The 14,947-nt window shown below is 39.2% G+C and overlaps 1 protein-coding gene across 1 annotated transcript in view; it reads left to right on the forward strand.

Annotated features, from left to right (window-relative positions):
• Positions 1–11,601, forward strand: part of brinp1 (bone morphogenetic protein/retinoic acid inducible neural-specific 1) — a 112,227-nt gene extending 100,626 nt beyond the window's left edge. Inside the window, exons 7-8 of the mRNA XM_070988533.1 lie at positions 324–546; positions 9,104–11,601. Coding sequence (XP_070844634.1) covers positions 324–546; positions 9,104–10,244 — 1,364 coding nt within the window. The 3' untranslated portion in view covers positions 10,245–11,601. The remainder of the gene's footprint in view (positions 1–323; positions 547–9,103) is intronic.
• Positions 11,602–14,947: the final 3,346 nt, after the last annotated feature.

Here is a 14,947-nt window from a genome sequence, read left to right on the forward strand (position 1 = left end):
TATGGAAACATCAGTATAACTCACTTGCTTGAAGAATAGATATATCCTGCTCTCCTTTACCTTAGATGTTCTATTCTGATTATTATATTATTATTATACAATTAGATAATTATTGTATTAAGAACGTAGTACAAATTTTAAGTGATTTATTATATTCTCGAATACAGAAGGTTACATCTTTGCAACTCTGCATTCTGCTTTATCACAGCTTCACTTAAGTCTTCACTTTCACTTTTTTCTGTGACACCACCACATTCTCGCTCCGCTCCTTATCTCTCTGTTTTACAATCTGCTCTCTCGCTCCATCCCTCTCTGTCATCCAGATGAGTTCAAGTCCTTCCTGAAGAGGTTGCCCTCTACTCACTTTCTGCCCATCAGCAGTGTGCATCTCCTGTGGGGCAGCGACTGGGACCTTCAGGCCCGCTACAGGCTCCTTCAGAGCTCCCTGGAGATCCAGCGGCGCAGGATTCAGCGCACTGCCCGCAAGCTCTTTGGCCTCAGCATCCGTTGTCACCACAACCCAAACCACCAGATACCAAGGGAGAGGTGGGTAGAAATACGACCTCAGTATGGAAATTAGATGCGGATTAGCTCGGCAGCATAAGGCAAGGATGCTGTTATTGATGTTGATATTTTTGGATATTTTCTTTTCCAAGAGCTGGAAAAGCAGACGTGAAAATGTATACCCACAAAGGAGTGACATCTTTCAGCGAAATATCTCCTCTAAGATGATGTATTTTGATTGTTGCTTCTTGAAGCATGCACAGTAAAGATGTCATTCATTATATATTTCAACTTATGGTTCTGTTGTTTCTGTCCATCAAGTCAACTTAGTGCTGAGCGTTGCACATGCCCAAAGCACTCTTGCTCACTCTTGTATTTCACATCGCAGTCTGAAAAGAAAATGTAGCTGTGGGAGTTTTCTTGATAGGTCATTGCACACATCTGTCACCACCTACTGCAGTTGCAGCTTAAGAGCCCTGCTGCGGATGTGCCATAGTGTCAGCACTGCCTGAAATGCCAGGAATTTCCCCACCCGCTCTAGCAAATATCAGAAAACACTGCAAAATATGCAAAGTTTCCAAGTGCCACATGAAACACCCCTAAAACAGTTCTGTGTTGGGGATGTCACCATACAAATGGAAACAGAATCTGTAAAATATTCATTTAAATGGTCTGAAAATGAGCAGTTGTCAACTGTCACTGACAGAAAAGGAGCACACCCACATTTGTGTGTGAGAGTTGGCTGAGGTTTGTTCTGAAGTGTTATCAAAGAGACGCAGTATGCGCTTCCTCTTCCATGGAGTACGCATCAAGGGTGCCTGATGGCACTGGAAATAAGAGCAGTGTGTTTATTTGCTTGCTTGTGTGAGACAGCTTTGCATCAGATGGAGGACTTATTTGTTTTCATTACCTCTGTGTGTGTGTGTGTGTGTGTGTGTGTGTGTGTGTGTGTGTGTGTGTGTGTGTGTGTGTGTGTGTGTGTGTGCTTTGCATACATGTGTGAATGAGGCGTAAGTGGTCTATAGCTCACAAATGGGTTTCAAATTCAGCTTTACTGTTCTTTTTTCATGTTGGTATAAACTGTTGTACAGAAATTAATTTTGTTTTATTTCATTCCAAGTCTCATTAACTCCCTTTTTTGTTTTAATAATAATTATTATTATTATCATTTTATCAATATTTAGCTGCATCATACAAGTTATTATGTTAAAAGGTTATATTCGTGAGTTTGCCCTATGCATGTGTACAGTCAGTATAGTCACATTAAGATCTACTTGTCTCTTCCTTTGTCCCTGATTCAAGAACAGGGCCCCCCATGCCAACAGGGACTCCAACCCTCACCTCTCCTCTGGGCAGCAAACAACAGCTGATCAGAGGATGAGGGAATTGAGGTAAAGCTGGAGGCCCATAAAGCATCAGCCCAAGTGTTTTCAAGTTGCATGCCAACCACCTCAGGGAGGCCTTCCAGCACATCCTCAACCTGTCAGTGAGACTGCAGAGGGTGCTGACGATGATGTGAAAAACATTGTTCCTGGCCCCAGTGGCCAAGAATGGGCACACCGGGGTTCTAAATGACAGCAGGCCAGATCCCTTGTGAGAGACCATTTAGATCCCCTCCAGTTCATACATTAGGCCGACAATGGGGAGGATGAGGCTGCCATCCACCTGCTCCTCTCTGCAAACTCCCACTTGAACAGGGAGTGTAAGAATCATGTTCATTGACTACTCCAGTGGTTTAATGCCATCCAGACTCCTCTGCTGGAAGAATTTCCCAGCTACACACGTGCAATCACAGATTATCCCATCAACACTGTAGTTTTTGAAACAGTAAATGGACTGCATTTATATAGCACTTTTATCCATCTTACACTTTACTTCTCATCCGCATGCACACTCTGATGGCAGCGAGCTACCATGCAAGTTGCTGGCTTGACCATCGAGAGCAATTTGTGCTTCAGTGTCTTGTCCAAGGACACTTTGACATGTGGACAGGAGGAGCCAGAGGAGTTAGAACCACCAACTCCGTGATCGGTGCATGACCCGCTCTACCTCCTGAGCAACAACCAACACTTTGCAACTCTGTGTCAGATCAACAAGTGGCAAGCACAGTGGCTCCTCAGGGGGCCGTACTATCTTAACCTTTACGTGTTACAACATTCAAAATCATGCTATCTTCAGAGGTTCCCAGAAAACCTGTTCATAGTGCTGTTAAGGGAGGAAGGAGAGATTCAAGGAGTCAGTCCTATCAAATCAAGGTAACCAAGATAAAAGAGATGCCAGGGTGCTATAATAGTAAACCTCGGGGATGATTAGCCTTACAGTGAAATCATCTCTCAGGTTTATTAACACTAATAAGAGAACTGTAGTACTGTAATGCAAGTACTCTGTATGCAGTATAAAGAGGCAACATTAGAAATTGGTCCTTCTTAAGAGGGCTATTGCTCTACCATGATGCTGCAGGTGGCTAACACTGACTTTTGCAGTGTTAGAAAAATAAGTCAAAAGAGAAAAAGGAACAAAAGAAAAAAAAAAAAAAGCTTTTTAAGATAGTTAAGAAAGCTAGTTGAATCATGGAGGTGAGCTTGGATTCACTCAGATTTTTTTTATGTGTAATGTATTTCATGTCACTGACCACTACCTGCTTCAGAAACCTTGTTTATCATGCAGGCACTGTTCATGTAGGCATGACTGTGAATATGAGTAAATGTACAGTATATCTATACAGTAGTTAAGTTAAAAATAGAGGGTTAGGTTATAGAGGTACTGTAATATGCATCCAGTGATAAAGTATTGATTGACACTACTGCAGAGTAGACAGATTCATACTTAATGAACCAGCTCCTCTTGAGCTTGATTTTATCTCATAATTCTTACATGCAGCCTTAAAGCATCCATATTATGCCAGTCGAAGTATGTAGTTTTTTTATTTTAATTAAATTATGGATGCAAAATAAGGGAAGAGGTTGTTACTTATTACCCATTGCAATTATTATGATGTAAACTTATGATATGATGTCAAAGTTATCCCCCCCCCCCAAAAAAAAAAAAAAATTAAATCATGCTGGTACTTCATCATTTCATATTAGATCTGCATGAAGTCGGCCCATATCTGCACATCAGCTAATGAGACAGGCATCAGAAGCATTGTTAGCTGGCCATAATTACAATTACAATATCACCACTTTATCACAACCTTTTTCTAGGTTTACCTCACCGCAAGGCATCCATTCATTACAAGCATCGTAAATTCCTGTTGTGAACACTCACTGCAATAACTGTGTGGAGATTTTATAGCTGAACTGTATTGGATTTGCCATTGCATTTCCTGTAATGAGTAAAGCAGCTTGCTCCAAGTAGAATGAACATAGCAGTTTGTCTTTGGTATAAATGATTAATAGTGACAGATATGAAGTTGCATCACTCCCAGCCAAATCATTTGCATCCAAGCTATGCATTGGCTTTAATTATTCATTTTCAAAGTCAAGCATATTTACAAATATGAATGTACCTTCCATATGATGCATTGCTTTGCTCTAATTTCTATCGACTTTGAAGTGACACTGCTTGAAGTGACTAACAGTTTTTGCTAAAACATATCCTGTCCAAATGTTTGTATTTTGTTCTATACTGCAGATATCCTGTCACATGAAATAACCAAAGATATTGCTTTCTCTCAAACTGAGCCCCAAAAAGGTCATAGTGGGAAATTTTTTCAGACTTTTTGTGTTGCCTTATATAACGTTTTGGGTTACCTCGTAATATTTCTTCGCATTCCCCCGATCCATAGGAACAGTAAGTGTGTCCAGCTATGATACACTGCCAGTTTGGAAATACCACAGAAAGGAGAGATGATGTGACACCTTATATTATACATTTATTTCTCATTACTCCGTTCAAAAGCCAGAGCTCTGACAGCATACAGCCACTGGCTGTGAGGAGCTTATAGTTGATATGACAGATTTGTTACAATACACCACAGGATTTCAGCAATACACTAGATTCAATACAATGTTCCGCCAGCACAGCCAGGTCATTTCCCTGTCCACATATAAGTCCTGCATAAGTGTTACTCCCATTATAAATGAATGTGTCTATGATGACCAAAGATCAGCCATAGCTACAATAACAGTCACATTGACGGCAATTGCCAAGCTGTGATTGTCATAATCACAGCTCCAGCCTGTCTCAAGCAGCCTTGACAGCTGTCAGTGAGAGTAAGGTAAACCAGCTCTACTACAGATCTATCGCAGTGCAATAACACAGGCTTGCACCTTAGATCACAGCCAGACAGTGTCTACTACATAGTACCATACCATAAGCCAGCCCAGCCTTTCTCAAAAGTATTGAAAAATAATGCAAAACTTATTGCAAGGTAACGCAAACATATTTCTAAAATGAAATTCCTACTGTGACTTTTCAGGGGCCCTCTAAATATCACAATATTGTTAATACGATCTGTTGGTCTTAGGTCATAGGTTTATTTTGATTAGAGGCGAATTCCAGGTGGGAGCAATGTATGTATGATGTATGTCATCTGAATACCAGGGCCGCTTGATGCCCCATTACAAACACACAGTACACTCGAATTCATAAAAACAAACAGCATCTGTTCTAATGTATTTTCACTTAATTTCCTATGGCAAATCTAAGCCAAGCCATTGCTTTAGATGGAAAGAAATAAGGCACAAATAAAACTTGCTACATGATGCACTCAAATAGCTTGTTGAGGGAGACAGTTGTAGAATAGACCATATTTTGGTTCTGCGTCTTAGAAAAGATATTTCAACAGTCATTGCAAAACAATTCAATGGAGGGGTCATTATGACTATGCCCGTGTCCAATGCAATGAAAAATAATGGGAATAATTTTATATGTGAGGCATCTGTGAAAGCAGTCTGTTTGTATGTCATTTCCAATGGGGCAAAAAAAACAAAAACAAACAAACAAACAAAAAAAAAACCCACGCACACTTATATATGTAAACTGTGTTTGAAAAATGTTTTGTATCATGCAATGTGCTGAGTTACTAGCTGGAGTGTGTCACATCCACTTTACTTAATCTTTTGTAATATTTACAAGTTACATATGTCAAAATAATATGCAAGTTTGATCTCTTAAATCTAAATCCAGTTACCCACAAACATTCACAATGCAGTAGCTTTCAAACTTCAGCAGCTGAAAATTTTCCTTCACAATAACCACATAGTTAAGTTCCTCCAAAGATTTCTTATTTTGTAGTAGGGATGTGCTCATGGAATGACTATCGTGGCCAGGTAATCCTGATAATCATCAAACTTTTGCACAAACACAACTAGTAGAGCTGAGATATGGTAAAAATTCATAGAAAAATGTTCCACAGTGATTGGATATGATTTTATCAAACCTGAAAACTAGACTTAGACTCTGCAACAGAAATAACACAGAATGAATTTACACCTACAAATGAAACCAGATTTGTTGCTAGAAGTTCAATAAAGTTCACTAGAAATTACTTTAAATTCAGCATATTGTCTGTGTCTCTTCCCATTCATGTTTTCATATATGTTACAATTGCATGTGTTAATTGACACAACTGACATGACAGCTTTACTTTGTGTCAGTCATGTAAAATGCATGTTTGCTCTCTCACTGAAGGTTATGACTCAACACCCATAAACCAGCTGTTCTTCAGTAGGTTTACTCGCTAATGGTAACATTGCAAGTAACGGCCAGAGTAGCAAGAGCTCAAACCTAGACAGACGTGGATCCTAGCCGGCCCTGCTGTGACTTGCTTTAATAAAACTGGTATACTGGCATATCTCTGTTTGGCAGCTCCTTTTATATTCATACAGGAGTAGACAGCAAACACATGCTGGAGGAACCTAACATGATACACCCATCTCTCCAACGACACTCCAGGCCAAACTGCAACGTTACAGAGAGGCAATGGAAAATGATATAAAATCACAAATACAGTGCCTGCACCAGGAGATTAAGACATTTCATCTCTGGGAAGAGGAAAAAGCAGACATCAATACACTGGTGCACATAAGAAAACAAGCTCAAGAAATAGCTACTCTGCAAAAGGCACATACCAAGTCTATGATGGAACAAATGGGGAAATCAGTGTGTGACACCATCAGCTGCAGCACTGGAAAGACCACATGAATTCATGGCAAGAGTACAAGAAAATACACAAAAAATGCACAGGTCAGGAAAATTGAAGCCAAAGATAAAATCTGAGGATAATTCATATTTAGGGGTTGCCAACTTTCAAGCGTTTGGCGTGAGACATAAGCTTTGAAACTCTGTCTCATGCTGTCATGTTGCAAACAAATATCATGCCAAAGAGAAACCAGAATAGACAACCAAGGCGTGGCACTTTCGAGCAGATCAAATACTTGCTGAGCACATTTAAAGCCACATTGACTATGCAAATCTTCAATTAATAGTAACTCTTAAAGGACACTCAAAGTATATATTCAGAGACATATTATCTTACGCAACACTTTTAATCAAGAAACTGCACAGAGAAAAAGAAACTGAAGTCATGGAGAAGATATTTAAATTAGATCTGTGCTATTCAATTTCTCCTTCACCAGATTTAATATAAGGAGAATACATCCTCTCCAGACTGGAGGAAATCTGTTTTTATCCACAAAGACAAGTAACCTTCTGACTGACTTGGTAAAATTCAAGCATACTGAATTAAGGGAATGGATGCATCCAGATTACACTTAATCCATGGAAATAAATAATACCTTTAAATCCTTTTTTATGAAGTTACAGTCTTCAGAATTATCAATGATTCATCACTTATACAGATTTGTGTTTTGTTTTTTAGGTTTTTATTTTTTGGATTTATTCATTTCATTTTGTGGACTTGGAACATTTAAAGGAATTCCTGGAGCATATACTGTATGTCAGAGTGTTACAAGAATTTATTAATTGTATCTCATGTATTTGATGTGGCATTTGATATTCTGCTGTTGCACAGACTATTTATCATGCAAGTGTCTCCACCATGTGAAAAACCCTTGATACCCAGAAATGTACAGCCAATCGAGCTTACTGGATGCTAACATAGTATGGTTTACCCACCTGCATGGTGCTTCTTTGGGTTATTTCTTTGAATCAGATGGGCAAGCCTGTTCTTATTTCCAGAATGTTAAATACCATTGCTTTGTCATGGCCCTCTGTGTCTCAGACAGACACACTGGGCTTTCAGCTAAGTTCATGCAGTATTCCTCCAGAAAGAAAAACATAAAGTCAGATTGTATGCTGATGATTTATTATTCTACATTTCAGACTCTTTCAAAATGTATAATCCTTTTTAATACTGTAAGGATTATACAAACTTAACCTGTCCAAGACTGCATCATTTCAAATCTGTTGCCTCACAACAGCGTCCTTGAACAATTTCAAGCCATGCAGTACTGAATAGTGAAAGATAGATAAAATACTTGTATTTACCCTGGTGGTTAAATTATTGTTATAAAGATTAATAACCTGTATGGTTTGAATGTTGAAAACATGAATATTTACTGTAAACACTAACTTTGTCCAGAAAAGTTACAGGGGAGAATGGAATACATGGGGACTATGGATAAAAAAAATACTCAAGGAATAGCGAATTTCTGGATTTTTGAGGAGTAGATGAACACCTGATAGGCAATATTAAAATTACCTTGGCATTACAAGCAGTGATTACAATAAATGGCGCAAGAATGCATTCAATGACCACTGAAAGTACTGCCATTATGTTTTGTAAAGATGTTTTATGTGGGGTATTATTGACTATGCACACTTCAAGTTGATGCTTACAATTCTGAAAATACAGGCCTTAAGAGCCTAAACATGGTGTGTGAATATGGGATCCTGAAAACTACAGCACCTTCAATTTATCCCAGCCTCAATTTGAAGCCAAAATTAGTGGCCTCAAACAGTGTGCTTCCACTGTCCTCTATAGAAGATCTGCTCTGGGCTTACTTTGGGTATAGCTTGGGGGCTTTCTGGCCTGCCGGAAATGCAATGTCATCCATCATAGTTAATCTTTAGGTTCATTAACATGTCAAGCTAACCTTGACCAGCCTTCCTCTCCTAAGAATCAGGATTCAGAATTCACCTCCTACAGTCAGAAAAGAAGTTCCAGCACTGTCAAGATGACAAGGAAAGATGCCTGAGGGGAAAAGATGAGACAAGATAAGAATAGCAAGTAATGCCTTCCCCCTCAGGGAAATAACGCAACTCCTCCCCTTGAAGGGAAGAAATTATCCTATTCCCTGACTATCCTGACTAGATGGTTTTCATGTGCACATTGCTACCAAACATTTGGCTTTGGCTTTTCATTGATTTTTTGCTGAAGGTTACTTGAAGCTACTAGAATGGTACAGCAATCCACCCGAATTAACTTAATGATGGATTTCTTTTTGTATGTTACTGCATCTTTGAGTAATACAGTATGGCAGTGGAAAATGTCAAATGCCTTGAAAAGTTTTCCATAGTTTCAAGTGCATTACCATACAGTTAGTATAATTAAAACCACATGGTGTCCATGGTGATAGATTCATCTGACCACTGTTAATACTTCTTTCCTCATTTTTTTCTTCTCTCTCCCTAGGTCTGTGATGCAGTGGCTCAACAGGGTTCAGTCCTTCCTCTACTGCAATGAGAATGGGTTCTGGGGGACCTTTCTGGAGAGCCAAAGGACATGCGTGTGCCACACGGGTGTCACCCTATGCCAGCGACCCATCCCATGTGTCATAGGTGGAAACAACAGTTGTGCCATGTGCAGCCTGGCCAACATCTCACAATGTGGCTCCTGCAACAAGGGCTACAAGTTGTACCGTGGTCGATGTGAGCCTCAGAATGTGGACTCAGAACGTAGTGAGCAGTTCATCAGCTTTGAAACTGATCTGGACTTTCAGGACCTGGAACTCAAATACCTGTTACAGAAAATGGATTCCCGACTGTACATTCACACTACTTTCATCAGTAATGAGATCCGACTAGAGACCTTCTTTGACCCTCGATGGCGCAAGCGCATGTCCCTGACTCTCAAAAGTAACAAAAATCGGATGGACTACCTCCACATGATAATCGGTCTGTCTATGAAGATCTGCCAGATGCGAAATAGCAGTATTGACCCCATGTTCTTTGTTTATGTCAACCCATTCAGTGGTAGCCACTCAGAAGGCTGGAGCATGCCGTTTGGGGAACATGGTTACCCCCGTTGGGAAAAAGTACGACTGCAGAACTCCCAGTGCTTCAACTGGACTCTCCTGCTGGGCAACCGGTGGAAGACCTTTTTTGAGACGGTGCACATCTACCTGCGTAGCCGTGCTAAGATTCCAACTGGCCTACGCAATGACACAGGACAGGGTCCAGTGGATCTTGCAGACCCTAACAAGCGGCAGATCTACATAAAAATATCTGATATCCAAGTGTTCGGCTACAGCCTGCGCTTTAATGCCGACCTGCTCCGTAGTGCTGTGCAGCAGGTTAACCAGTCGTACACACAAGGAACTCAATTCTACTCATCCTCATCTGTTATGCTCCTGTTACTGGACATTAGGGATCGGATTAACCGCCTTGCCCCTCCATCTGCACCTGGCAAACCCCAGCTGGACCTCTTCTCTTGTATGCTAAAGCATAGGCTCAAGCTCAACAACAGCGAGATGATTCGAGTAAATCATGCCTTGGACATGTACAGCACAGAGATACTAAAACAATCAGATCACCTGACTGCTAAACTCTGTTGAACATAGTAACGTTAAGATAAGGACAGCAAAAGAAACACCCAACAAATGAACTATGAGGGGATATTAATCTTAATTTTGTTTTCTCTTTTTCATTTTTGGACCTTTTCTGCCTTTTGATGTAATATTAACTTTGTAAGCATAATTCTTAAAGAGACAAAGGAAAAAGGCAGTGATGAAAAGAATTTCAGGCAGATAAAGAAGATTTATGGAACCACTATAAGGACTGTATCATATTTGTCCCAGCATGTCTGTCATTCCCTAAAAGATCTTAAAAGAGAAAGAGAGAGAGAAAAAAAAATGAAATCTATGTACTGGTGAAAATGAGGCCTTGATTTTACTCTGAGGGATCAAAAGGTTATATCTGAAACTGCCATTCTTTACTTGGAAAAAACATTTTTAAAGGAATAATGACATAACACAAGGGCAGAACAGATATCCTTTTATTTCAGCTAATGTGCAAAATATTTCAAACATAATGGACAGTTTAATATTAAAAATGTTTATACATTGTAAGGATTAAATAGCCCTAGTGAGTAAGTAGTCAACACATTACTTATAGACTCTTTATTACATTTCAACCCCACAGCGAATCTGAATTGCTCTTTGTGAGTTATGAGGCACTCTGTCATTGTTCTGACACATAAGGCACACAGCAGGGCAGTAATGGATAGTCATGTCAAATAACAAAAAGCCAGCTGTTTATATATACATATATATGTGGGTGAATGTGTGTGTATGTGTGCGTGTGCAAATGTGCGTACACCTTTTTTTGGCTTGATGCTTATTGCTGTTCGTTAATTGAATGTGTCATTTGAGATTGACTCCAGTCTAAGCTAAATCTTGCATTTGGAGCGCTTCTTCCCGTGTTTGAAATTCAAGCTGTGTTTTTCACAAGGCAGTACCTCCTGGTGCGTGAGTGCAATATTGTGGTCTGAAGATTTAACAATCAATGCTATTTTGTACAGCTTTGCAAAATGTACATGTTGTGACTGCTGATTTGTGGAGCTTTTCAGCACCAAGAGCAAAGTGTAAACATTCATCATTCAGGCACATTTGCGAGACAACTTAAAGCCATACACTTCCCTGAGGTAGACATACAGTAAGACATAAAGTCCATCCCCGTTTCACAGAGTATACTTACTTCATAACATGACAAAAAAGTGTTCCATGTGTATGTTTTTATTTTATTCTCTCAGTTTTTAGATAAGAGCACAGCAAAAAGACGGATGACAAGAGAAGGCATATTATGTTGGATAAGAATCGTGTTGTAAAGCCATTGAATTTCTCTGTTGTGCCACAGGAAAAAAAAAAAAAGAAAGAAGAAAAAAATGGTTATATTAAAGCTTAAAATACCTTTTTGGCAGTGTTTAATCTGTAAGCTTTTTATGTAAAGATTTCTGTTTTTCTTTCCGGATATGAAATTTAACCTTGTTTTGCATGTTGCTGGAAACATCAACAGAGCTGCAAAGTTGTTTAACACTTTCAATCATCAAACTGAAATATGAAACACTACCTATGTATTGTTGGTCACACTTTATTTGGGTAATCTGATGCTGAAACATAACTATCGCTGATGACTTTTTGTAGGTCCAGTCCATTTACCTGCATGTTTGTTAACAACAGTGAAGGCAAGGTCATTCATGTCATACAACCAAGCTGTTCTGGACCTAGATGGGATGAACTTAAAAATGAGGCGACTTCATATTTCCTGCCTTGGCACCCAAACTCTGGAAAAAACCTCCCTCCCAGTGTAAAAGCTGGCAGCCCAGTTGCAAGCTTTTAGAATAACATCTAAAAACTCGTACCAGTTTTTTTTTTTTTTTTCTTTATGTCTGTTCTCTTGGCCTAGTTATAGTTTGGTTGATATTTTCTGTTTAATTTTGTGTTCCTTTCAACAATTATTGTTATTCTTTTACATAGTGATGAGACTAGTCTTGTGTATCTAGAAACAACGGTGGTGGGTTGTGAATTAAATGTGGGTGGGAATAGCGATGAAGCTGGAAATTGGTTGGCCTCGACCAATCCAACACCTCTTGTAAACAGCAGTCAAAATAGAGGGCAATGACTTAAGCAAGAAATAGCAGCAGAATAAAACCTGTTTCTGATTCTTGTAGATGTGTGCTTGTCAGCTGCAGATTTTTCTGCATCCACAATCACAACATAAACAGCTGTCTCTAGAAGTGCATTCTCGTCATGATTTAGGCTGTATCATGTCCGGCATTGTGTGACGATGATAATGGTTATGTATTACTTTAATGTTGTCAGTCTTTTTGTGAAGCGCCTTTAACACAATGCAACAACTCAGTTATTCACTTAACTATTAAGTATCACTACAGATCTAATCAATTTCAGGTGATTCAGTAGTCTGCAAAATAGTTTACAGATTTCCAATGTGTGGGTTAGCGCCCATGTGGTGGCCAGTTCAGGAAAAGTAAGGCTCAGGCTGTCAGGCTCAGCTCTATACTGTCTAGTTAATCTCACGGCCAACATTTTGATCAGTCTATATCTTTGTCAGGCTAATAGTATCCATATATATTCATAAAGGTGCTTTTAGTGATTGAGCGGTCACCTCTGCAGTGCTATTGTTTCCAATTTTCATAGGATGGCAGTCGTAGGTAAGGCTCAGCAGCATGAAGAGAGGCTATCTGGACCAGTGGATATTAGTAAAATGTACTGTATTATAAGTATTGCATCTGCTTGGGTGTAGCTGCTAACTGCTAGCTGTCTCAAAGAGCCATGGCGTTGTACCAGTTTGTTGGGCTCAGTTATGGTGTTGAGCTTATTAGCATGCTAATGCCAACATGGTAAACACTTTTGCAAATATGTTAGCATCCTTAGCATTACCATTGCAACATTTGCATGTGAACAGTGTCTCTGAACAGATTTGTTAAAGCAGATGTAGAGCTGATTTTTACAAACTGAAGCTAAGCATAGCAAGCTTGAGGTGGCCACAAGCCTGTAATTAATGAGGATGCAGTAAATAGGGGGCTTTATTCTTCAGCATCAACATTGGACTATCCAAATGAACTGTTATCTTATTATTCTTTTTTTTCTTTTAATTATTATTATTATTAAGTGCCTGTTATCTATCCCTTTAACACATTTAGAGCTGGAGAAGACTTTTAGATGTTACACAGAGGAGTGACACTGAATTAGCTTCAGAATTTAAAACCATTAATGTTGATCAAATATACACTTTTCATCTCCTCCAGAGAACTATGCCTTCAAGGAGGATTGTGCATGTGGGGAAATCAACCACCAGACAGAGACAAAGAATGACTTGAAGTAATGGTGGATATTTTTTTTGTCCCCTGTTGTACAGTATATCTGTAAATATTAACTCTGTTGCAGTAACAATGCTCCGCTACAGTGACAATATTATAAAATATAACAGTATTGAAAGGGAATACAAAGATTACATTAGAAAAGCCCTCCATTTGAGTACATTGGCACAAAGGACAGGGCACCCATGTCTTATGTATCTAATTAGATTCATGACAATTTATGACTGTTTTTATATTGTTAAAACATACTGTACATTACAATTTAGTTTTGAGCCACTGCAAGGTCATTAAAACAAGCACATTTACTCGTATGGCATTATGCTACCACAGTGTTGCTTACATGTATCCATGGATATGTCTGAAGATTTTTACACCTAATACCTTGCCTATGTACTTTTTTGCTGTTCTGTTGAGATCATTATATCAGCTTATTTCAAATGAATGTTTCATATAATAATCTATTTCTCATTAAAATGCTATATTTAATAAGAAGAGCAAGGCTTGTTTGTACCCTTTCCCTTTAAAGGACATCTTATTAGTATTTCATGAACAACAATGCAGCACATTCTCTATGTAGACTATTTACAAATCCTAAGAGCCAGACACTTTTAGTGTCAGCTACAGGCATGGCCAATGCATTGCTTAAATACTTACTCTTAACTACAGCTTTTGGTTCCATAGAAAATTCTCAACATAAGCATTATCCTGTGTCTGAATTTGCTGATAACAAAGATTTCTTCCTCGGCCAACCACTTCTTTGTGTGGCTTCACATTTTATTGTTTGCTGAGTGCAGTGAAAGAAATGATGCCCCTGTCCAAGGATTCACATTCAGTAAGGTGGTGGCTTTCATTACTAACAAATTCAGTGTTTATTCATACAGACCCAATAGCTCTATCCAACTACTGATCCAGTTAATCATGGCCTGCTTTTTGTCTTTGCAGCACTCCAGCAGCTAAAAGTCACGCTGATACAAGCATGAGAGCAGAACTGTTCTCAGGCTTTACCGTGCATACAGTGAAATATACCCCCGTGATGAAGTGGGGGATATGTAAGTAGCAACTTGAAGGTATTGCCCAAGATTTCCAGGTCAGGGGGGATTCAGAACACTGAGCAACTGACACATTCTGATTTTGGTGGCCAAAAGTATCAGCTTCCAAAAACAATAATCAAATGTTTGAATACATTTCAAGTGTCTCATAAAGTGACAGGCAGCTTCTGACTTCAGTGAGGAGACGGTGGACGAACTACTGTAAATCTGTGAAGATGGTGTCCCTGCTGAAACTGCAGCAGCACAGCGCTGAAGTTTTAATGCTGGATGGGTCAGGTGATAGCACAGGTTGTCTGTGCAATACAGTCTAGTTTGATAAAAGCTACAGTGCCCCCTACTGCACACACACAATGATTAGTACAAATAATTC

The sequence above is a fragment of the Chaetodon trifascialis genome, chromosome 20 (assembly GCF_039877785.1).
Source record: "Chaetodon trifascialis isolate fChaTrf1 chromosome 20, fChaTrf1.hap1, whole genome shotgun sequence".
Classification (NCBI taxonomy): Eukaryota; Metazoa; Chordata; class Actinopteri; order Chaetodontiformes; family Chaetodontidae; genus Chaetodon; species Chaetodon trifascialis.